Source organism: Loxodonta africana, chromosome 4 (genome assembly GCF_030014295.1).
Source record: "Loxodonta africana isolate mLoxAfr1 chromosome 4, mLoxAfr1.hap2, whole genome shotgun sequence".
Taxonomy (NCBI): domain Eukaryota; kingdom Metazoa; phylum Chordata; class Mammalia; order Proboscidea; family Elephantidae; genus Loxodonta; species Loxodonta africana.
Window position 1 is genome coordinate 80710199 of NC_087345.1, and position 23841 is coordinate 80734039.

Sequence of the window (23841 nt, forward strand, 5' to 3'; positions counted from 1 at the left end):
TACAAGATTGCCATTTGGTGCCTCTAAGGGAGCCCTGGTGACAGTAGTGGTTAAGAGGCTGCTAACCAAAAGGCTGGCAGTTCAAATTGACCAGCTGCCCCTTTGAAACTGTATGGGGCAGTTCTCTGTTCTATAGGGTCGCTATGAGTTGGAAGTGACTCTACGGCACCTAATGACAAACAAGTGTTCTTTAAGGAGCCCTGGTGGCATTGGGGTTAAAGCACTTGGCTCCTATCAAAAAGGTCAGCAGTTTGAACCCACCAGATGCTCCATGGGAGAAAGATGTGGCAGTTGGCTTCCATAAAGATAACAGCCTTGGAAAGCCTATGGCACAGTTCTGCTCTGTCCTATTGGGTCACTGTGAGAATTGGCTTGGTTTTTTGGGGTTCAGACTCATTTTACTGCCCTCTGGTGGGAGGACTCGAGGCAGTCGCAAGAGCTCTAATCTCACCATTTTGAAATCCGTGAAGGCCATTTGCTGGGATATGGTTCTCAGCTAATGACTGTTTACAAATCAGCCAGGGCTTTTGTCCTGAGGAGTCTGCAACTATATGCTCCACCTCCTAAGGCATTCAAGCTTTGCCTGCTTAGAAGCAGGGCGGAGACAAACTGAACTCCCCATTCCGAGGCCCCTGGGGGCTGAAGGTTGGGGAGGGGCCTTGGGAGAGGCACTGGGGGGTGGAGTAGGGGCCTCTAAGCTTCTTCCTGTCTGCCTATGACGTCCTTGGCAGCAGGCTCTCCCGTGTCATGATCTGGACGGAAGGTGGAGCCCCTAAGCTGTCTGTGCTAGGTAGTTTGCTCACAGAAGATCATGGATTTGGGGAAATGCTGAGTTAAAAGGGTGGGGGCACTTCCTCTTGGTCCTGACTGATGTGGATGAGAAGCTGGTGGAGAAAGTCCCAGGGAATGGGTCAGCACTTTCTGATTTGCTTTGCCTCATCACCCAGATGCAGACCTGGGAACTGTGATCCAAAAGGTTGTTTGCATCCTCCTGCCCCCTTGCCGCACACATTTAAATCCCTCAGTACTTATCGAGAACCTTCACCCTCTCACCAGCTGCAATTATTTCCTTCCCCCATGCCACTGGAGTGTCAACAGATGTAACCTTCCTCCATGTTTCTCCTGGTTTGCCCTGTCCTAGCCTCCTCCCTATCTCCACCCAGAGAAAGCCCCGCCTTTCCCTCCTCCCGCCCTCCACCCTAGTCTGTCACACGGGGACATCACCCAACAGCAGTTCAGGCTGTGGTTCGCAGGAAGCACACATTGGCTTTTTGATTGTTGCTAGTTCCCAGCTCACAATTTGGGAGGATCTAACGCCAGCCTTCACGTGAAGGGGGACCCAAGGACAGTGAGGAGCTGGGTGGTCCCAGCCCTGGAGCCTGGCAAGCCTGACATGGGTGAGTATAGGGACCAGCCCCAGGGAAGGTCTAAGGGATGCCTAGCTCCCTCCTCGGCTGACTCAGCAGGGGTGTGGCCTAACCTTTGCTCTTTTGGGGAGTAAAGGAGGGGAAACGGGGCCATAGGGGGCACAGGACTCAGCCGGAAAGGCTGCTGACCCTGGGATCTTAAGTACTGGCAAGCTTGAGCACTAAGAAAGAGCTTGAGACTCTGCACCTTAGGTCAGCAGTCTCCCCTTGCCCGTGGAGTATTGCCCCTCGATTGTCCCTTTCTAAGCTGCTGACAGTCAATGTAATATTCTACAATACTCACTACTAGCTCCCTTCTCCGCCCCCGGCAGTAAAGCTCACTTTTGGTTGTGTTCCATGGTCTTTAGGGTGCTTCCTCTCCCCTAGTTTTCTCCCTGGGCCTAAGTCCCTGTCTTCCCTCCTCCCCCACCCAACCCACCACCAGGTGGGGGTGCACTGAGCAGCTGCTTCCTGTTGCCCCAGAGGTTGCTGCAAAGGGTGGTGGTGGCTGGGGGAAAACTGAATTAAAATAAAGCCAATTCTCACGGTTCCCCATCAGCCTCACTCATTAGGGCTGCTATTGGCGGCCCCCCACACATCAATCTCTGAGGTCACTGAGAGGCGGGATTGAGGTTGAGAAGACTAGGAGGTCTTTGCCATCATGGGTTCCTGATTCCAGAGGGTTTTAAACTTGGGCTGTGTTGGGGGAAGGAGGCTGTGTCTTTCCACAGCTGTAAGGAATGGGGCCCTGAGGAGCTGAAACATGGGGAACCTGTTCACCTAGTAGGACGCTGTGCGTAACCCCCAGCAGGCTTGGCCTTGCGTTTCTTCTCCGTCCTCTCCAAGCTTTCGTGGCGTCCTTGTTGCTCTCCCTGCCTTCCCGGCCTTCCTTTGTGAAGAGGTCTTTGTCGGTGCCCTGGGAGCGCAGGCAGAGCTCTCTAGTGCCGTCCAGGTCGGACCCACCACCTCCCTCAGCCCCACCCCACCGCAGAAGTTTCTGTCTCTTCCTGGGATCTGTTCTCTTCCTCCATCTGGGATCCTTCCTGGTTCTGGCCCCTAGGAGACGCCACCCGCTTCCCCCTCCCCCAACGGATCCTTCGCGACAGTCCTCCTAGAGCGCCTGTCCTCACCCCAGCAGCTCCTGCCCCTTTAAGCGCCACCTCCCCCCTCCACCGCCGCCGCCACCGGCCCGGGGCTGTGGTAGGAGGCGCCGCCGCCGCCGCCGGGCTCGGCCACCTGCGCCTCCGCCGCCGTTGCCGCCCGCGGCGGGGCCCTGCTCCAGGTGAGGCCCGGCTGCAACCTCCCGCCCCGGAGTCCCCGGGCGGGCCTTCCCCGCGATCCCCTACCCCGGGATTCAGGATCTGACCCTCCTCCCACCCACCCACCCCCTCGACCCGCGGTAGCTGCCCTTCCTCTCTCCCTTGCACTATCTACTCGCCCATTTCTCCCCGGTCCTCTGCTACCGGAATCCGGAGGCTTCTCAAGCCTCTCCGCCATCCTCTCCCGGGTACCCATCCTGTTCTGAGCGCAGGATCTCCCCCTCCCCCGCGCCTTCCTCGCCAGAAAAATCTCCCGCGGTCCGGGTTTCGCCTCCTCCCCTCTGGAACCAGCACTTTCCCACGCCATCCTAACCTCCAATGGGAGGGGGAATAACCGCCACCCCAACTCCCCTCCTTCCCCACAGTAAGGGGGGCAGGGCCTGCGTAAACTACTGTCACTACCGGGCCCCGCTCCTCTCAGTCCTTCAAGTTCAACTAAGTCCTATCTAAAGCTTTTCCGTAGCCCTTACTCCGCCCCACCTCTCCCTAAGTTTGGGGGTCCGACCTCAGCACCCACCAACCGAGCCCTGCTGGGACCCGCTCTACACTCGGTGGGGTGGGCTGGTCCAGTCTAGGAATGCTCCTCCCCCAGAATCAGGGAGGTGGGGAGGGGCGGCTGCAGAATGTTATGATTCTGGGTTTAAGGGGCTGTCGGGGGAAGGGGGAGAGGGGCAAACCTAACCTCTATTCAGATGCAAAGGGAGCACCCACCCCCAAGGAAATTAGATGTCCCTTCCTAGGACCACCTTGGATAAGCCCATTAGGGAAGTTCAGAAACAGACTGGGCTTTGAGTCTGAGAGAGCATACATCTCCTTGGAGGGAAGAAGAGGAGGGGTTATGATACTTCTGATGCGGTATGGAGGAGTCTAGCCTCCCCAAAACAGAAGTAGAGGAGACTGTTTTGTATTAACCTGGGGGGGGGGGCAGTTGGAATGGTTACAGAAGGTGAGGGCAGTCTCCCTGCTACACCCTATTAACTGTATGATCCATTTAAAGAGTGAGTGAGGGTGGAGAAGGGGGGGAGAAAGGAAAGGAGGAGATATTTAATAATTACCCTCCCCTGAGGCATCTCCACTGGGGAGCCCCTCTCCCCAAGTCCAGCTGTGCCCCTAGCTCTGCTCCTTCTCTCCCTTGTGCTCTCGCTTGCCACACCAGAATTGGTGGACGGAGTGTCAGGGTTTGCTTCAGACTCTTCTGCATCTTGTTTAATGGTCCTGGGGGAGAGCTGAGGGAAGGTGATCAGCAGTGGTGTCTGAGGTTGGATGCCAGGAGTATCTAGAGGGGGAGAGGGGAGGAAGAGGGATGCAAACGAATCCCCTTTTTCTCTCCCTTTCTCTCTCTTCCCCCTCCCAGCCCGAGCCATCTGGCTTCACAGTGGAGCCAGGCACTGGCAGCTGACCCCTGAGTAAGGGTGGTGCAACAAGAACAGGGAGGGTGAGAAAAGGGGAGCAGGTGCTAATTTCTCCCACCCCATTCTCCTCATTACCCGCCCACTGGCCTGGCTTGGAGAGGTTCAGTCTATTCCCTAGACACTCGTCTCACAAGTTGCTGAAAAATGACCATTTGCCCCTTCCCCTTTCTACTAGCTTCTTAAAGCGAGGCAGGATGGGTGAGCAGCCATATCTGATGGGATTGTGGAATGTTTGGGGACATATGGGGTCAGTCTGCCCTCTGTTGTCTGTATCAGGGGAGAAGCACAGCTGCTGCCTGGGGTGGCTCCTGGCAAGAAGTAAACACCCAGCTGTTAGGCATATTGGTATCCCACCCTCATGTTTTCCTCAAACAGCAAAGAACCCTATTTAGATGGGATGAAAAGGAGAGGCCTTATTCAGGGATGAAGGTGATTGTAGAATGGCTCTTGCTCCATTTTCTTTACTAATCCCAGGTGACCCCCTCCTAGCCAACATACGTTGCCCTGGAGACAAGGCCCAGGGCTCGGAAGTGGTGGGGGCAGTCTGTGGGGCACAAGAGTAACCGGCTCTTCCTGCGCAGAGTGGAGCCAGCGGGTGGGTGTGTGTGGGTGTGTGGTGGGGGCGGGGGAGGGGCGTGGCTACACCCGTCTGACTGGCACAGACTCCTCCTTTGCCTTCCCGGCCTCCGAGTGGCCAGCCCTACCGGAGGTAGGAAGATTCTCCTTCATCTGCCCTGGAAAAAGGGAAAAAAAAAAAAAAAGGATACCAGTTCTCTCTTTCTGCCCTTCAAGAACCAGTTTCATACCCTGAGCTCTCTTCTCCACCTGCCTTTATTTTGAGCCTGGAAGGGGAAATTCTTTAAGCAGAGGTTTCCTGAGTGGCACCTGCTCAGTCGGGGACTTGAGGTTAGTTAGCAGACTGTTGTCTTTATTTTTTGTCCACGATGACCTATGAAATCTGTTCTAACTGAAAGGAGAGAAGGGTTTCTACCTGTTTTTTTTTTTTTTTTTTTTCTTTTACCCCTTAATCTACTTATCTCAGAAGAGGGAAAGCAAAATTTTCTTTCCCTTCTTATTCTTCCCGCCCTCTGGCCCACTCAGTTTGTGGAGCTTTACTGAAGATAGCTTCCTTCATACCCTCCCTGAACCGTTTGTAGTGGGGAGGTGGAGTAGTGAAATCCAATCTAGACTGATGACTTTGGCCTCGCCTCACCCTGTCCTCACCCAGTTTTCGGATCTCTTTTTCTCCCAGACCCCCAGAGGAAAGGATATCTATTGATCTCCCCCCGCCCCACAACCTAGCAGAATTTCTGATCGTAGCTCTGTCTTTGTTCTTCCAGAATATTCAGTGCAATAGAAGTGCACTGCATTAAATTGAATGGGAATTATCTTGAAGCCTGCAAAGTCTGGTGAGTTTCAGGCAAAGGAAACCTGATTTTTTAGTCTCATTTCATCCACTGTTTTGACCTTGAAGAAGTTGGTTAACCTCTCTGGGCCTTAGTTTCTTCATCTGACAAACAAGGTTGAACTAGAAGTTCTCTAAGCTCTAACATCTTATGATACTGTTCCTGCAATAGACATTTTAGGTGACAAGCTCAAGTTCTCTACTAGATTTTCCTCTTGTTCTCAGGTTTCATACAGTTATATAACCCTATCAGAAAAAGTAATGGAACTACAGCCTCCATAAGAGGTGGACATTTGGGGCATCTTATTTGCTGGTCATTTTTCCCATTCCCTGACCCTCTGACCGTGCTTAGGCCAGACTCTGGTCTTCCCTGCCAGGCCCCAGAGCCAAGTCTCCTTTTCCCATGCACAGGAATCTTCCCAACGTCCAGGGCCCTGCAGATGTCGCGGTGATCCAGGCAGGACCAGGCTGCCCCCACGGGACAGGTGAGTGGGTGGCTCCTCCTCCCCTTTACCAGGACTCAATCGCGCCCTAACCTTTCTGCTTCCACATTTGAACTTTTCCACTTCCTAGACTGGGATATAACTGCCCGAAATTATCTCCCAGACCCCACCCCACCCCTCACCTCGCGTTAGGAGAGTGGCACATGACTTTGGTCCTAGAAATATGGCCCAGGTTAACCTTAGAACCATGGACGACTTTCCGTTTAACCTGTATGAAGCGAGACTACCGCCCTCAATGAGAGGCGGGTGCGGAGGGAGCTGGTAGGTGGGAAAGAGGGCCGGGGCGCAGGATACGTAGCGGCGCTAGGACCCAGATCCGGGTCGGGAAGTCAGAACTGCGGGCACTAGGACCCGACAGCGGCGGAGGCCGCGGAGGGCGGCTCTCTCGCGGCAGCAGCTTCCCCGCCCCCTCCGGCTCCGGCTCCCTCCTCCCTTGCCGGCCATGTTGGCTCAGCTCGGGCCCCGCGGTTGAGCCGCGTCCCCCTCCCCCTTCCCAGACCCTGAACCCCCTCCCCCGCCGTGTCCCCTCCCCTCCTGGCGCCCGGAGCGCGGCCATGTGAACCGCCTGTTCCCCGGGGAGAGAAGATCCCCGAGCCGCCGCCTCAGGTCTGTGGGGGTCGGTGGCCGGGGGCCTGAGGGAAGGGAGTCCCGCTTTCTTCCGCGGCTTCCCTCAGGGTACAGAGGCTCTGAAGGCGGCTTGTGTCTTGATTTGAACCCCACCTGGAGCGGGAAGCTGTCGGATTTATTTCTAGCTAGGACCTAGGACCCACCCCCCAGGCTGGGGTCTCCCTGCCCTAAGGGCTAGGAGGCAGTGGGGGCTGGCAGGTCTGCTGACGGACCCGTGACGGGGCGGCGGGGGCGGGAGGAGCTGTGGGGGCTCCCGGCGGCAGCGGCGGCGACAACGAGGAGGTGGAGAAGCCGCCTGGCTGGTGGAGATGACTCCTGTGGGGGACTCGAGATGGAATCCCCGGGAGGGGCTCCACCTCCTGGGGTGGGGATGGGGATTGCCCGAGTGTGAAGGGGTGAAGGGGTTCCCTGGGAAGGTTAAACACTCCGTCTGTGGGGAGTGGGGCGTTGTGGCTGCGGTGAGTGGAGGGTAGAGGGCGTTTCTAGGGGTCTGAGGGTGTTTCCCCGGCAGGCGCGCGCACGTTCTCTTGAGCGTGGCTAGCTGGAGAGGGCCTTGCTGGGGTGGTGCTGCGCTTGACAAGGGGGCCCGCGCGTCCCGGGAGAATCCTCCACTCCAGGGATAGGATATGAGGGTCGTAAGGGCTGATGCTAAGGCGTCCAAATTTGGAGCTGGGGTAAGGGAAGAATAAAGAGGGATTCCTTTCCAAGGGGATCCCCATTTCCGTGGCAGACAGGATGACCTCGCTCCATCCCTTTCTTGGTGTTCCCGATTTTTCAGGGGAAGGTAATGTCGGTAGCAGTCATTCCTTTGTAGGGTTTATTGGAGTGAGGGATTTGCATCCTTCAGGGGGTGATAGGGGGGATAGCTTCCACCTCAATCTGTACACAAACAGCCCCTCCCCCAACCTCCCGCAGGAAGTGGCCGGGAAATGGCAGCTGTGCGTTTGTTGCTGCGCCTCTTGTTTTGAAATGTCCATTTTAATCAGATTTGGTTTCATTTTCTGAGGCTTTCTGGGCAAGCTCGGATCCTGCCCACCAAGTGGTCTGAGAGTCCTTTCGTTGGACTTTTTTTTTTTCTTTGTAAACTTAATTTGTCCACGGGAAGTAGTCTCAGCAGTTGACTCATTGATCCCCATCCCCATTTCTCTGTCTCCCTATCTGGATTTTTTTTTCCTTGAGCTAGAGGTCATAGAAAAGCAAACCCAGTTACTCACCAGCGGGGCTACACTCTCAATACAAATGATGCAAATTCTCTCAACATACAGAGCTGCCAAGAAGGCTTGCAGTGTTTTGGGGCATCAGGGTAGCTTGGGATCCTGATTAGAATGGCAGTTTCTGTTTTGCAGAGCATTGAGGAAGTGAGCTTGTGACATGAAGGTTAGGTTCTGAGAGATGGAGGAAGAAGAGGGAATGGGGGAAGATTTCAGAATGAATGGGATTTGTGTGTTGGGATTTGGGACTGATTTACAAAACCTGAGGATGGTGGGATTGTTCCTCCTTGGTGATTCTAGCTTAAGGACAGGCCCTGTGGGAAGCCTGTTATTTGATTTGGGGTGCTAGAGTTCTACCTTGTGTAGGACCAACGAATTAGAATAGGTGGGTTTGCTGTCTTCAGTCCTTAAAAGTCATCTTCCCTCTTAGTACTCTTCTTGGAGAGCGGTAAACTTTTCCTCTGTTCCATGCAGTCCTGTGTCCATATTTTCTGTCTCCTACTTGATAGCTCCAGGAGATTTCTATTATAAAATACAGTGATGGGGTATGTACTCTGTTCCAAGGCATTTTGGTAGACACCAGGTTTGGTTAGGGATAAGAGTTGGCCACGGGATTTTAAATTTTGAGAGGTGAGGTATTGAGATCATTTGGACTACTCTGAAAATTGCTTAAACCTAGCATTTAAATCATCTTTTAAGTATTTTCCAATCACAAACCAGCCACCTGAATGAATGTACATCCAGGATAGGAACAGACAGACATGATTGTGTGACAGCAGCATCATCACTGTTAAGAGAGCATAAGTCTCTCTGATTGATGTCAGTGCCCTTTTTTTGTCCCTCTGTTTGACTGGTTGATTCCTTTAGTTGCTTTCTGATAGAGGATTGTTTTGATATTGATTATGAATTACCCTTTTCTTCCTCAACCTTTACTTACCTAAATTGAAACCTGACAGAACAGTAAGTTGTTTTTCCCTATTGGGGATTAAAAGAGTGAAGCAAGGAAAAAAGACCACCCTTTCTAAAAGAAGTAGAAGCTGATTTTGAGAAAGTAGATATTGATTTCATTTGATGCATAATTAATCTGAAAGTTGAATGAAGCAGACTTCATGGTCTTCTTAAAAAATGGCTGCATTCTCTATCAGAAATGGATTTCTCATTCTGACTTTTTTTTTTTTTTTAAGCTTCTCCCAAGTGGAAAAAATTTGAGGTGCAAGGAGAACTATGTGGACTGACCTCAGAAGCCAGAAATCTAGAGTACTCTGAGAGGGTCATTTTGTAGTCTTGTGGTTCTGGAATCAGGTGTTGCCAAGAGAGAAGCAAACCTCCTTAGGATTACTATGTCTTGCTGCTGTTGAACTTTCTTGTCAGTCCATAACTGGAGTGAATTTGTGTGAGATGTATAAAATGAAGCAATAATGCCCAAGTTTTTAATGTCCTAGGACATAAACTATAAAATTCTTGAGGTATTTCCTGGGGCAATAATCTTGATTTGTTTCTTGGGATATGGGCGTCCTAAGGTGCCTCACAGCCCAAGATTAATACTTTCTCAGCGTTACTGCACGTGGGTCAGAAGGACCATATTACAACAGCTTGTTGATCTGCATAAATTTGAAATTTATAAAATTCTGCAAAAGAAAAAACCTGTCTCCTTTGAAGAGCTATGGAAATTGTTCTTGGGTTGGGTCACTGACAGTGAAAGTATTTGTATTTTGTCCCTCCCCTAGTTTTAGGGAATAATTATTAAGAGAGGATTTTACAGATTGAAAAGATAATGTTTCCTTACCAAGAATTCATAAAAAGAACTAAAACATGAGGTTCTTAAGAGACAGATGAGGTGGTCTCAAAGTGTTGTCTTTGTGTTTTGTCCTTCCTCTAGCTTTAGGGAATAATTATTAAGAAAGGATTTTACAGTCTAAAAAGATCATGTGTCCTTACCAAGAATTCATCAAAAAAACTAAAACATGAGGTTCTTAAGAAACAGGTGAAGTGGTCTGATCACTTTTAGTCTTCTGGGATTTGAGTCTTAATAATCTGCCTCAGCAACGGGGTCCTTAACCTTCCCACTCAACTCAGTTGGTGGGATTGGAGATGGTCAGATATCTTCTTAGAAAAAGGGTGGAATCCTTAACTGTTAGAGCTGAAATTCTGAGAAACAATCAGAGCTAAAAGAGGGAAATAACCTTTGGAGTATGGCTTTTAGTGTTCTGCAATTTCAGAGATGCTCCCAGCCCTTGACAGTGACACAGGCAGAGCTGTGGCAGAAAACCTAGCCCAGAATTAGGTTGTTATGTGATTCCTTTATTCAGTCAACAAATATTTAAAAACCCACTATGCACCTTCAATGTTCATTTAAATCAAGCTGAACATTTTACTAGTTAAGAGCTTAAATTTATTGCCAGTTCTATTCTCAGCACTTCTTTGTTTCTAGCCCTTATTTTCTGCAAGGGACAGTTATTTAGAATACATCAAGATTTGGGGCCTCTCTTCCCTCGGGGAATTTTTATCTCTATGAAGAATTTTCTGATTGTCTGAGCGTAGTAGGAGCAACAACAACCTTTATGGGATGAGTAAGCTAGTGGCGCAGAAAAGATAGATTTATTCATTTGTTCACTTCATAGATTCAACAGATATTTCTTTTGATTTTTATATGTACTTAGCAGTAAATGAGGTGCTGGATATGAAATGTTTTCATTGTCGTTAGTTGCTATGGAGTTGATTTCAACTCATGGTGACCCCATGTGTACAGAGTAGAACTGTTTCATAGGGTTTTCAGAGCTGTGACCTCTCAGAAGCAGATCATCAGGGCTGCCTTCCAAGGCGCCTCTGGGCTGGTTCGAATTGCCAACCGTTTGGCTAGTAGTAGAACGTGTACCTGTTTGCTCTGGATATATGATGGTGGAGCTTAATATCCTGTTGATGCTGTAGAATTGACATAGTTTAGAAGAAATAAAGATACGAGAATCATCTTTGTATTCTCCTGAGCAGCCTGGGCGTTGCAAGTCTTTGAGTAGCTCCCTTAGTATAATTTTTCTTCTTTTATAACCTTCCTCCTGACTAGGGAAGAGGGTTATGGAAAAGACACTTTGAGAGAGAATGAGCCTCAATTAGTGCATGCAATAGTTTGTCTGAGTCAGAATTCCATAGGAAGCTTGTACTGAAGCTGTCAGAATGCGTTATCCTGACCAGAGAAGAGGGCATCTCAATTTTTGGCATGGCCCTTGGAACTCTGTATTTGGTGTAGGGAGACAGCTTAGCCAGGGAAGGAGTTTTTAAACATAAAGTCAAACAAAGCATCTTTCCTTGCAGCATCACAACTGGGAGTAGGGAAGACTTTTGGAACTTCCCTAGAGTGTAGGGCAGTTTTTGTATTAGAGCAGGGTTTCTCTACCTTGGCTCTATTGACATTTTGGGTGGGATAAGTCTTTGTTGTGGTGGGGAGAGGGTGGCTGTCCTGTGCATTGTAGGATTTTTAGCAGCATCTCTAGCCTCTGCTCACTAGGTGCCATACCTTTGGATGTTTCCAAATGTCCCCTGGAGGGCAAAATCATCCCGGTTGAGACCACTGTATTGGAGCATGGTGAGTGAAGACAGAGTTGTGTAGAGTTGAGAAATATCCTCCATAACATTCATAATTATGAAGCTAAAATATAGTAGTATGGTTTATTTGGTATACAGTAAAAGTTGACTTTGCTATTTAATGAATATAAACATTTATAAATCTCTCCCCATCCATTAAGGAAAAATTAGAAACCTCTCTATTAGTGGAATGTTGGTGTACTGTGTGAGAAGAATGAGCCAAAGTGCTACGGGGACTACCAAAGTGTCCAGCTGGAGGATTTTATGTGTCTTGTGTTTCCTGGAGTAGCCTCACAGGCCAGAGGATTAGGATTGGTCAGAGCACCTGCAACAGTGTTGAAATCTGTAATATTTATTTCAACACTTTGCGCATTGTCAGCCTTTTTCTGTTAAAACCATGTCACAGGCTCACGGAGTAGTAACTCTTTGTGACTGAGAGAGAAGCAGCCTATTTGTCCATGTGGCAGGGCTTTGCTACTTCAAGCTTAAGGGGCAGTGCCCCTTAACTCTTATAAATGAAACATAGGGCTCTTAAGAGATCCATTTTCATACAACTGAGACTGGGCTGGGTGCTTGCCTGATTATACTTCCTGGTCATGAGAGCTGTCTGCTATTTTGGGGGTTGGGAACTGACTGATGTCTTTTTTCTTTTTGGCCCAAATCCTATTTGTTCAAAGGAAGATACCCTCCTTTGCTTTACTGTTCTCCTTGTTGGCTCTGGATGGGAGGGCAAAATTTACCTGCAGACTGTATTGTGAAAAGCATCTTCGGTAGGAAGATTAAAATGAAATAACCCTACGTTTATTGTTGAGAGGAGGACTTCACATTTTCCTTGCATTCCCCTACTAAGATCCCATATTTGTGTGACATCTGAAATCAGGAGTCAAGTTGCATATAAAGAAGTCTGGCTTAGGGGAGACCATCCCTAGTTTTGTGGTATCTCCCATACTAGTAGTGTATTTAAATTATATGTAAACCTTTTGGATATTTTGTAAAACTAAAAAAAAAAAAGTAGTCTTTACATTTATTGAGTGCTTGCTGGGTGACCGTCACTGCTCTGTTCTTTATATAAATTATCTCATTTAATCCTCATAAACCCAGGAAGTGGGTACTAAAATTTTTATAAATTGTGAAACTGTGGTTCAAGGTTGAGTAATTTGTGCAGAGGCACACAACTAGTAAGTACCAGAGCTAGGATTCGAACCTGGAGCTCACTATATTGTACTGACCTCACTGCACAGCACAAAGAGTATTTTAGGTGTCTAGGAAGCATCTTGTAAAAGAAGTGATTATGGCTCTAATGACCCTTTAGTAGCAGCTGGTGGGGAAACAGATCAACAGACTTCAGGCACCAGATAACTTCCCATTCCTTTTACTTATCTAATTTCTGTGAGCCATCTTATTAGTATGTATGAAACAGGAAATGCTGTTCTTTCCCAGAACAGCAGAGACGAGAAGGTCGCCCATTTCCTCATGGATTCAAATAGAGAATGGAAAAATGAACTGCCTATCACTGAGTGGAAGGATATAGTTGAGTGCACAGGCAGGAAGCTGGTGTGAGTGAGTAAGCCCAGGAGGTGTGATTGTGCATAAAACTCGATGGAGGTGGGAGGATCATATGAGACTTGCTTTCCAGGGCTTCTGAAATGAACTACTGAATGTCCTCTTTGCTCTGTGATGTAAGCTTTAGAAGGACCCTACGGTAAAGATTAGGGAACCAACTTTTCTCCTTGAGATCTCTTTCATTTCAGAAAGATCACTCATCTTACGCTTATGAGACTCCTTACCACTGAGGAGTGGCCTTAAATAAAAGACGGGAATCCTGGAAGACCCTGAGATCTTTTCTGTAGAGACTTGGTTTCTTTATTGATGCATAACAAGTTTAGGTCTGCTCCTTATTTTAGAGTGAAATGAAAATCCTATGTGGGAGATAAGTCAGTCCTAAAAGCTTTTTTCCCTTAAAGCAACAAAATATAAACTACTTTTTTTCTTTTCTTTTAATTAATTATTTAAAATATCACCTACCAACCAACAAACCCACGTGCCGTCAGGTTGATTCCAGCTCATAGCGATCCTATAGGACAGGGTAGAACTGCCCCATAGGGTTTCCAAGGAGCGGCTGGTGGATTCTAACTGCGTACCTTTAGGTTAGTAGCCGTAGCTCTTAACCACTGCACCACCAGAGCTCAGTAATATATCGCTTAAGTAAGCTTATTGCCTCGTTTTAGGAGCTTGACAAAGAAACCTTTTGTCTGAGTTCTTCTGCCCCCCCCTTTTTTTTTTTAAAACATAGTTAATCCAAGGAGTTGCTTTTCCTGTATCAAGATCATATCTGTTATATATCAGGTTAGTATGCACTAGTACATCATAAGTACCTGATTGATAAGTTGGACTTTACCGGTAATTCTAGCTTCTGCTGCTTATCTTTATTCCCTCTTCTCTCGGCTCTATTAAAGTTAAATTTATCCTGATCAAGGGCCTGACTTCTCATTATTCCTAGTAGTATGTCACCTTATATTTGAAGAGGGCAAAAGCTTTTCAACCATACCACCCCTCAGTAAGCCGCTGCACTTCTTTGTAGTGCTATTCAGTCCGTGAGACTTTACATCTAAACCACAAAACTAAGATATTAGGAAGCACTATAATGGACATAACAGAATAATATGTTTTGGGACATCCTCTTATTTAATGATTTTCCACCTCTGCTATTTTTCTGAGCTGTGTTCTTGGAGAGCATGTTATTTCCCATGAATAAGTAGAAGTTTTGCTGGATGATTTGGGTTTTGCCATTTTGGTCACTTTTTCTGAAATGTGTTATTTTCAAATCCCTTTATTAATGCAGTTATACTCAGTTCTTCAGATGTCTAGGGCCATGGATTAGCCGTTTAGCTCAAGATATATAGTGACAAAACAAAGCCTGGTGAATATCAGATATACTTTCCTGCCAACACCCACATCTCCATGGCCTCCTGTCAAAAAGATGCTTTGAGAATCTTATTTGGCCCCTAGGAGTTATTTCTCATTTGAGAAAAAAATGAAAGGATGGAGAATATTAAATATTAGAGTGCCAGTACCTGACATAGAGGGGTAACCTGGGCTGGGACTCAAGGGCTTGGCTGAGGGGAAGCTTACACAGAGGGAGGACTCCTCTGTGGTTTTTGTCACTTAACTTTTTTTGTCTCTACAAGGGCCAGGCTGGCTTTAAAAGACTTATTTCTGTAGGGCTGTTGCTTGGTTGGGGTTCTATTTCCTCCTCCTCTTTTCTCAACTGCCTCTTCCCCCACTGTACGTAAGTAGAGAAGGGTAAGTGGATAGAGGAATGGGGGCATTCCCTCTAGAAGATTCTAGGTGTCATGGCTTTATTTAACCGCCAGTATTTTTTTTTTTTCCTCTCTCCCCTCCTACAGAAATGGAGGCAAACGACCATTTTAACTTTACTGGCCTTCCCCCTGCACCTGCTGCCTCAGGACTGAAACCCTCTCCTTCTTCAGGGGAGGGCCTCTACACTAACGGGTCTCCCATGAACTTCCCCCAGCAAGGGAAAAGTGAGTGTGAGGGCCATGGCCTGGGGAGGGAATGGGCATCATTCCTGTAGAGCAGATTGATGGGAGGAGATTTGGCTCCCCTATGGGCTTGTTGGGAAACCCTGGTGGCGTAGTGGTTAAGTGCTACGGCTGCTAACCAAAAGGTTGGCAGTTCAAATCCGCCAGATGCTCCTTGGAAACTCAATGGGGCAGTTCCACCTTGTCCTTAGGGTCGCTATGAGTCAGAATCGACTCAACGGCAATGGGTTTGGTTTTTTGGGATGGATTAGTTAACCCCACAACAACTCTCTCTCTTGCCAGGAGAAGAGGGAGGAAGTAAATCCATAGAACTCCAGCTGCTGGGAAGAAATCAAACTTCTAAGAAAAAATTCTAGGGGTTTTTGGAAGCAACACTTTTAGCCTTGACTTAAGATTTAGGGGTTAGAAAAACATACTAGTTTTTCATCTTAGCCTGCTCTTCTGTCAGCCCTGTTCCCTGGCTACTGCCAGAGAGTGATTTTACGGATACTGCTGCTGATAACCAGGTTGGACCCATGAAAGAGACATAAAGGCCAGCCCTCCAAGAAGCTGTTTTTAGAGGTTGGAGAAGCCTCACTGGGCAAGAACTGGGGGTGGGGATTGGTTTGGGTGAAGGTTGGGGTGCGTTTGCCTTTTAATTTGTTTGTGCGACAGAGAAGAGGGCAGATGCTGGAAGTACCTGTGCCACCTCCTGTCCTTGAGGATAGAAGGTAGGGCCAAGGGAGGGTTTTAGTGCTTACCTAGTTCCCCAGAGAGAAATATTTATAATTCTACATGAAAGTGTTGCTGCCAGGATCAGGTCTTTTCCTGGATTTGGCTTATCAGTTGCTCTGTACCCTGGTTATGCCAAGTTCCTCTCTAATCTTGCCTGGTTTTCCCACAGTTTATGCTTGGAAGTAGAGAGAAGCCCACATGCGTCCCACCTTCCTTGCAGCAGAAAAATACTGCCAGAGGCTAATACTTACCACTTCCCCCTCCTGTCTCCTACAAGGGAGTTGCAGAGAGATAGAAGCTGTTTTATTTTGTTGGAGTTTTTTTCCCCCAGCTTCCTTAGTATCCTGATTCCCTTTATTTGATTGTCCTCCAACCCAGAGGTTGTCATTGCTGTTGAGAGCTGAAGTCTGCAGCACTGGTCTTGTACAGATTTCCCCCCTCCCCAAGCAAATTACCCTCCAATGCCTTTGGGGTGGGGCCAAGCCCAGCGTCCTGAGCTGGGATCTTGTCACTGTGGTGACTACAAATTCTATTCTTAGCCCAGCACAAATGCTGGATCTGCATGTGCCAGTGAGGTGGAGGCTGTCCCTTCTGGTGCCACTGCAGGGCCACACAGACACTAGGGAAAAGGAGGGCCTGGAGAATTCAGTCATGTGCGCCACCCAGACACTAGGGAAAAGGAGGGCCTGGAGAATTCAGTCATGTGCCCTCCCATGGGAAGAATTCCCCTAGGGAATAAGGGTGGGGAAGAATGCAAGTCACTCTACAGAGTCTGCAAATAGCTTTATTTAAAAAAAAAAAAAAAAAAAGCCCTGAGCATAAGCAACAGCCAGCTCTTTGCTGGTGGCTCCCATGGTAGGCCAGGATAGCTCCCAGCCCCCTACTCTGCAGCCTCAGCAGCAGTTGCTAAGCTTACATCCAGGAGCATCTGGGTTTGGTGTTCCCTGGAGACTGGAAAGCCAAATATAGCAGCCAGGGAATCCTCCTCCCTTTCACCTTCCCTTTTTCTAGTCAGTGCTGTTACTTTGGGGTTCTCTTGGTAGAATTACTTGCATACATATCTGTAACCGACTCTTTTCCCTCCTCTGCCAGGTTTGAATGGGGATGTGAATGTTAATGGCTTATCTACTGTATCTCACACTACTACTTCAGGGATTTTGAACTCTGCTCCCCACTCCTCCAGCACCTCACACCTCCATCACCCCAGCGTGGCCTACGACTGTCTCTGGAACTACTCACAATACCCATCCGCCAATCCTGGCAGCAACCTCAAGGACCCATCCCTTCTCTCCCAGTTCTCTGGGGGACAGTACCCACTCAACGGCATCATTGGGGGCAGCCGGCAACCTTCATCCCCAAGTCACAACACTAACCTTCGGGCTGGGAGCCAAGAGTTCTGGGCCAACGGTACCCAGAGTCCCATGGGGCTTAACTTCGACTCACAGGAACTGTATGATTCCTTTCCTGACCAGAATTTTGATGTGATGCCCAATGGACCCCCTAGTTTTTTCACCTCTCCACAGCCTTCTCCTATGTTGGGATCCAGCATCCAGACCTTTGCACCGTCTCAGGAGGTAGGCAGTGGTATCCATCCTGATGAGACGGGAGAAAAGGAGCTGACTTCAGTGGTGGCAGAGAATGGCACTGGCTTGGTAGGCAGCCTGGAGCTGGAAGAAGAGCAGCCAGGTATAACTGGGTTTGCGAGCTGGGTGGGGAAAGGGAAAATGGGGCTGTGGGGGACAGTGGCTTTTTGAGGTGAGGAAAACTTGTCTTTCCAGCTCTCTGCAGTGGAGGCTGATTTGCATGTTGGTGATTAGCAGAGCCAAGTGGCTGGTGTTTTTGTGGCAGCAGCACCAGCTCGCGAGTGGGAGTGCAAATTATTTCAAGCTCATGCAGAGCTGCTGGCCTGGAGAGGGCAGGTGGGCGAGCCCAAAACAGCCCCAACAGACACCCTGCATCAAGAAGGGCTTCTTCCAAAATATAGACGGGGGTTGGAGCATTAGCAGTGAGCACTGAGGCAGTTTTAAGAGATTATGGCAGGGTCAGACTGGCTGCTAAACTGGGCTGAGCCCTATAGTGATTGGCATGTGAAGGAGGGAAGGAAGCAGGCCGAGCACACCGTTGCTTGTCTAGTCACAGTTTCCTTTCTTTTTGTTGTTGTTGTTGGCATTGGTATATGTGACAGTCCCTCTCATCTTTTCCCTCAAAATATGTAAAAGTTTCGCTTGCGATTGATTCCAAGTACAAGGGTGACCACCTTGTTATCTCTGTTATCATCTATTCCCACTGGATGGGGGAGTTATCTGAGAACATGATGGGGCTCTTGTCTCAGATCCCACTCTCCTTTCCCCTTTCTTTGCCTGCTGTAGGATTTTACCAGCACATCTCTGCTCACTTTGAGTATCTTGGTATGATCTGTACCCAGCATAGAACTGGCACTCTGGCAGCAATAAATGTTGAATGAATGAACATCCCTCTAGCAAAGATTGACTACCTCCTATAGCTAAATGAACCAGTTGAAGGCACTGATTTTGACTTTTGCCCTCTTCTGGGATTTCCCAGAACTGAAGATGTGTGGCTATAATGGCTCCGTCCCCTCTGTGGAATCATTGCACCAAGACGTCTCAGTCCTGGTCCCTGACCCTTCAGTGAGCTGCTTAGATGATCCTTCACACCTTCCTGACCAACTGGAAGACACTCCAATCCTCAGTGAAGATTCTCTGGAGCCCTTCAACTCTCTGGCACCAGGTGGGCTTACAGGCTGGATTCTTCCAACTTACCCATGCAGAGGGTAGCCAGCTGTCTACTACCTGGAAGAGATAGTGACCCAGGGAAAGCACTAGGGAATCTGGGGCTTTGGGGTCTGCAGATATTCTGTGACAGATCCCAGTTACATGCCACTGGCCTGTCTTGGCCAACTGCACTGTGAGCTGAATTGGTTCCTCTCCCAGCTTCTCTCCCAGTGTTCCTTTTGGCTGAGAGCCCTGGGCTGTAATAATTCATTGGATAGGGACTTATTACCACATAGTTGGGCTATTTGGGTTCTCACTAGCTAGTAAAAAAAAAAAAAACATTTACCAGTGAACAATTCCCTTTATCCCACTAAAGCATAAAAATGTTTTATGATACTAGAATTTTGCATTGGTCTGTGAGTTCATACAGGACCAGTGCCTGTCGCTTCATTTCCACCTCAAGCTCTAACAATCCGTATAGTCCGGTGGCTTTATGCTTTCAGATAGAGGGCTGTAAATTTTCCCTAATTTAATATAAGAAAATTCACACTAGGGGAATTAGAATTGGATATTTTCAGACCAATATTCCTTAAAGGAGTCTTTCTTTCTGATTTTTCCTTAATATACTGCTTTCTGATTTTTTTCTACCACCATGTACAGAGCCAGTGAGTGGAGGACTCTATGGTATAGATGATACAGAGTTGATGGGTGGAGAGGACAAGCTGCCTCTGGGGGACAGCCCTGTGATCTCTGCCCTTGATTGCACTTCACTCAATAACACCACTGCCTTCAGTCTCCTGGCAGATGATAGTCAAACTTCAGCCTCTATCTTTGCCAGCCCGACCTCTCCACCTGTCTTAGGGGAGTCTGTCCTGCAAGGTAAGCAAGGAGATGTGGGACAAAGAAAGTAGCACTTGACCTAGGAAAAGATGAGAGGATAGGTCCCATATTTAGGGCCTCAGGGGTAGGAAATCTGTGAGAGCACCTTGCTGGGAACTGAGGGGGATATGAGATAGTGTGTGGTGGAACTAAAGAAGGCACAGTTCAGTATACTCTGACCTCTGCCCAGTGCCCAGAAGAGCTTGTGAGACTTGGGAGTTGACAGGAAAAAGGAGGCCAGAGGCCCTATTTCTTCCAGGTAAAAGGCATTTCTTCACATAGTGACAGTAGCAGCAGCAGCTTTACCCTTTAACCTTCATGAATGGCTGGTGAGGAAAGCAGGAGTTACTTCTCTTTTTCCAACCCTAGAGAAAAGCCCTTGAAGTAACCCTGTTTAGCTTAGTCCATGTTTGACTATATAGAGTTTCTTGTTTTGAGTGACACCATTTTTCCTTTACCCGTCCTTTCCCTTTGGATTCCAGATAACAGCTTTGATCTGAATAATGGTAGTGATACAGAACAGGAAGAAATGGAGACTCAGGCTTCTGACTTTCCAGCCCCTGACCACCCATCCCCTATTCACCTACACCCAGCAGCCTCACCAGCAGTATCACCAACAGTGTCTCCGGAACTCTCCTTGGCAGTTTCTCCAGCAGCCTCCTCGGAAATCTCTCCAGAAGTCTCCCCAGCGGTCTCTCCAGCAGCCTCCACAGAAATCTCCCCAGCAGCCTCCCCGACAGTCTCTCCAACTTCCTTAGCAGCCCCCGCAGCAGTCTCCTCAGAAGTTTCCCTGACGGCCTCCCCAGTGGCCTCCCCAAAAGCCTCCCCTGCAACTTCCTCAGCAGCTGCCTTCCCAACAGCCCCCACGACAAATAAGGATATCAGCAGCTTCCCTGAAACCACTGCTGACCTGGAAGAGATCGCTGGAGAAGGAAACACTGCTGGTAGTGGTGAGTGTCCAGATTCTGTTCTACTTCTGGCCTGTTGTTTCATTATTTTGCTTGAACTCTTAACTCGGGTGTGGTTGTCTTCCTCCCAAGGTGATGTTCTAAGGAGACGTATCGCTACGCCAGAAGAAGTTCGTTTTCCCCTCCAGCATGGGTAAATGCTCCAGTTTGCTACATGCATTGACCTTGACAAGTTTAATGCATGACTCTAGGAAGAAGGGAGTTCCTCTCCTTGTCCAAGCGGGGGAGGAATAGACTAGACAAGAATGGATAAAAGGACAGTTATCTGTAATGATGTTTCTTGCTATGGGATTCCCAGGCTTTTCTTCTTCCTCTCTCAGGATCTGGCTCCCTTCACCAGTTCTTTCTTCATCTTGCAATGATTTAGTTTTGCTCAAGCAGCTGTAGCTATTACCTCTTCCAAACCCAGCTGGTGACCCTAGGACCCAGGTTTTCAAACTAGATGGCTTGTCCTATTTGTATGAAGAAGGGATAGCAATGAATGAAGAAAGGCATAGTACCAGTGAGGTTTTTTTGTTTTTTTTTTTAATGTTATACTCTTTGGAGGAGCAAGGGAAGGAATAGTACACGACCAGAATGAGCAAGCCAGCTGACACCCAAGACCTAGTAGGACTAACTGCCTTCCTGAATCTTCCCCATCCCCGCCGCTCTAGACAGCCGTGGTCGCCAAGTCTGAGTACTGCTTAATGTTTTGAGGGAAAGATAAAGCTTAGTCTTAATCTGTTGCTCAGAACACAGAGTTCCTAACTAAACCTTGGCCTACTGAATCGTTTCATGGAATCAGCAGGAAGTTTACTCTTCTCCTTGCCTCCCTACCCTCTGTCTTTTTTGCCTTTATTCCCTTAAGTCTTCGTGCTCTTAACTGGACGAGTAATTTCTCTGAATGGGATCAGGGAGGGGTTTCTGGGCTTGTGCCCTTTGGTGTATTGCTTTCCTCCTGAGGGCCTGAAGGATTTGCTGGAGCTTGAACCTACTTTCTAGCCAAGCTTGTGTTTCATGCTGCTTCTGTACCACATGTAGTTCTAGTGAGACAGCTGTGGGGAGGGTCATCTGCTCAGTAGACGTGGCTTCTGGGTAGCATGGGAGTGGGTAGGGGTGTGACCTGGCGGCAGGGCCCATGTGCTTTCTCTGGCAGGTGGCGGAGAGAGGTGCGCATCAAGAAGGGCAGCCACCGATGGCAGGGGGAGACTTGGTATTATGGCCCCTGTGGAAAGAGGATGAAGCAGTTCCCAGAAGTGATCAAGGTAATGTAGCTCTTGTGGGATTTCTTAGGGAAGCACAGACTCCTTTCATAGGCCCAGTGGCAGGAGGCTGTCATTGTTTGTTCTAGGGTCTGTTCTGCTTGTGCTGTTGTTGGCCAGAGGCATGGTGGGGCACCATCTTCATTAATGCCACTTTACCTCCTCTTCTTAGTACCTGAGCCGCAACGTAGTACACAACGTCCGCCGTGAACACTTCAGCTTCAGTCCTCGCATGCCTGTTGGAGATTTCTTTGAAGAGAGAGACACACCAGAGGTGCAGACCCAAGGGTTAATTATGCGTTTGTCTCAAAGAAAGGGTTGGTGGGGTTTGGAGGCATTGAATGGTTCCTCGGCCTGGTAGCCTACACTGACTCCCTTCCATTGTAACAGCCTTCTTCATTATCTTAGGGCGTGCAGTGGGTACAGCTCTCAGCAGAGGAAATCCCATCCAGGATTCAGGCAATTACTGGCAAACGGGGTCGACCTCGGAACACTGAGAAGGCCAAGATCAAGGAGGTCCCCAAGGTGAAACGGGGCCGAGGTCGGCCGCCCAAGGTCAAAATCACAGAGCTATTGAATAAGACAGACAACCGACTTCTAAAGAAACTGGAGGCCCAAGGTACAGTGGTGTTTCTCACTTTGGTGTTCTGTTCCCTTCATGAAGTTTCTGAGATGCCGGTGAATTGCCAATACCTGGGTTTCCCAGGGGTGTGATTGACATTATCAGGACAGAATGAGTCTGAATCAACTTCTCCCTGGAATATAGCACTGGGCTCCAAGCGCTTTTGGAGTAGTTCTTTTTTGGCTAATTTCTTCCTTGAATTGTTCTTACTTTTGGAGCCCTAGGCTGTCCCCAGATTTGGTTATGTAGCCCAGAGGAGAGGTCTTCCATGCGCTTGCATAGCACACTGGATTCAGTTGTACAATTCTTACTTATTATCACCATCATGGAGATTCAGAACTCACATCTGAATTCAGAAGATGTTTGGCACTGTTTTAGTGGGATCGATGGTTAGGCAATGTCTAATTTTTCAGTAAATATTACAATAACTCTGATGGAGTATGAAAAATGGGAAAAAATTCGGAGTCTTCTGACTCCATTTCAGAGTCCCAGCTCTGCCATTTACTGACTGTATGGCCTGGAACAATTACTTAGATTTTAATAGAAGCCTTAAGTGGTTCATCTGCAGAAAATGTCTAAGTCACAGAGTTGCCATACAGATGTGGTGTGATAGTGTTTCTATACCAGAAACAAAAGAATAGGTAGTGTCATAGGAAGAAGTCAATTCTAAAATACTCTGTCATTTGCAGGATAGTACTTTAATATTCAGTCTTCCAGAAAGAAAGAAACTCAGATCTTTTAGTGGGGCAAGACATGGGAACTGAGTATAAGCACAAGCTATGTCATTGTGGCTTAGACCCTGCTGAAGTATCCATCATCTGGGCCCTTTCTTTCTGGCGCGCACACACACTCTCTCTCTTTTTCCTTGTAAAAATACATGTACCACAGCGTTTGCCAGTTCAACCGTTTTTCACATGTACAATTCATTGACACCAGTTATATCAGTCATGTTGCTTAATCAGTGCTTCCAATTCTGGAGACCATCCTGTTTCCCTGGCAGTTTGGCTGTTTCTTTCTCTGCTCCATGCTCTTAAAATCAGTCTGGGTTAATGCCTTTGTCAGGTAGCCTGGGGGAGAGGTAGGTTACAAGACTGCCATTATAGCCTCTTTTCCATCAGCAGGTCTTCTAGAGTATTCTGATCAGTTCCAGGGGCTGGTGCTTCTGGGCAGTAAAAGGCATTTGAGTTCTTTGTGCCATCCCCATAGCAAGTACCTCCCCTGCGTTTCCCGCCATGTTTTATTATATATGCTGTTTAAAAAAAAAAAAAAAATAGATTTTTCGGTGAGCTGTTTGAGAGGCCAGCTTCATAACAGGCGTGTGCCACTGTGAATGCCAAGTTCAGTCATCTGCTTCACTATTTTCCTTTTTTTTTTTCTGGCCTTACAGAAACACTGAATGAGGAGGATAAAGCAAAGATGAGTAAAATTAAGAAGAAGATAAGGCGGAAGGTACAGCGGGGAGAATGTCAGACTACTATCCAAGGGCAGGTGAGCAGCATCAGAGAGATTACACAGTGGCTGATTGTCCCTATAACCTGCTTCGTCTTTTCTTCCACTTCCCACATCTGCCATTCTGTATGTATTAGCACACATTTAATACCTTGAAGCCTCTTGGGCTTGATTGAGAGAATTGGACTTGTTTGAGAATAATATGGGCATT

At 48.1% G+C, this 23841-nt stretch overlaps 1 protein-coding gene across 18 annotated transcripts in view; it reads left to right on the forward strand.

Moving 5' to 3' along the window:
- The first annotated feature begins 663 nt into the window (after nucleotides 1–663).
- BAZ2A (bromodomain adjacent to zinc finger domain 2A) overlaps nucleotides 664–23841 on the forward strand; it is a 33239-nt gene continuing 10061 nt past the window's right edge. Inside the window, exons 1-14 of one of the 18 annotated variants that reach the window (XM_064284029.1) lie at nucleotides 668–1397; nucleotides 5478–5546; nucleotides 5954–6027; nucleotides 13756–13808; nucleotides 14870–15007; nucleotides 16832–17425; nucleotides 18302–18487; nucleotides 19132–19350; nucleotides 19833–20300; nucleotides 20391–20451; nucleotides 21454–21562; nucleotides 21732–21833; nucleotides 21968–22178; nucleotides 23569–23669. In XM_064284029.1, coding sequence (XP_064140099.1) covers nucleotides 14872–15007; nucleotides 16832–17425; nucleotides 18302–18487; nucleotides 19132–19350; nucleotides 19833–20300; nucleotides 20391–20451; nucleotides 21454–21562; nucleotides 21732–21833; nucleotides 21968–22178; nucleotides 23569–23669 — 2187 coding nt within the window. In that variant the 5' untranslated portion in view covers nucleotides 668–1397; nucleotides 5478–5546; nucleotides 5954–6027; nucleotides 13756–13808; nucleotides 14870–14871. Of the gene's footprint in view, nucleotides 1398–2672; nucleotides 2689–5477; nucleotides 6028–6519; nucleotides 6652–13755; nucleotides 14752–14869; nucleotides 15008–16831; nucleotides 17426–17541; nucleotides 17659–18301; nucleotides 18488–19131; nucleotides 19351–19832; nucleotides 20301–20390; nucleotides 20452–21453; nucleotides 21563–21731; nucleotides 21834–21967; nucleotides 22179–23568; nucleotides 23670–23841 lie in introns of those variants that run through there. The other 17 variants (XM_023557645.2, XM_064284028.1, XM_023557636.2 and 14 more) reach the window with 17 other exon arrangements.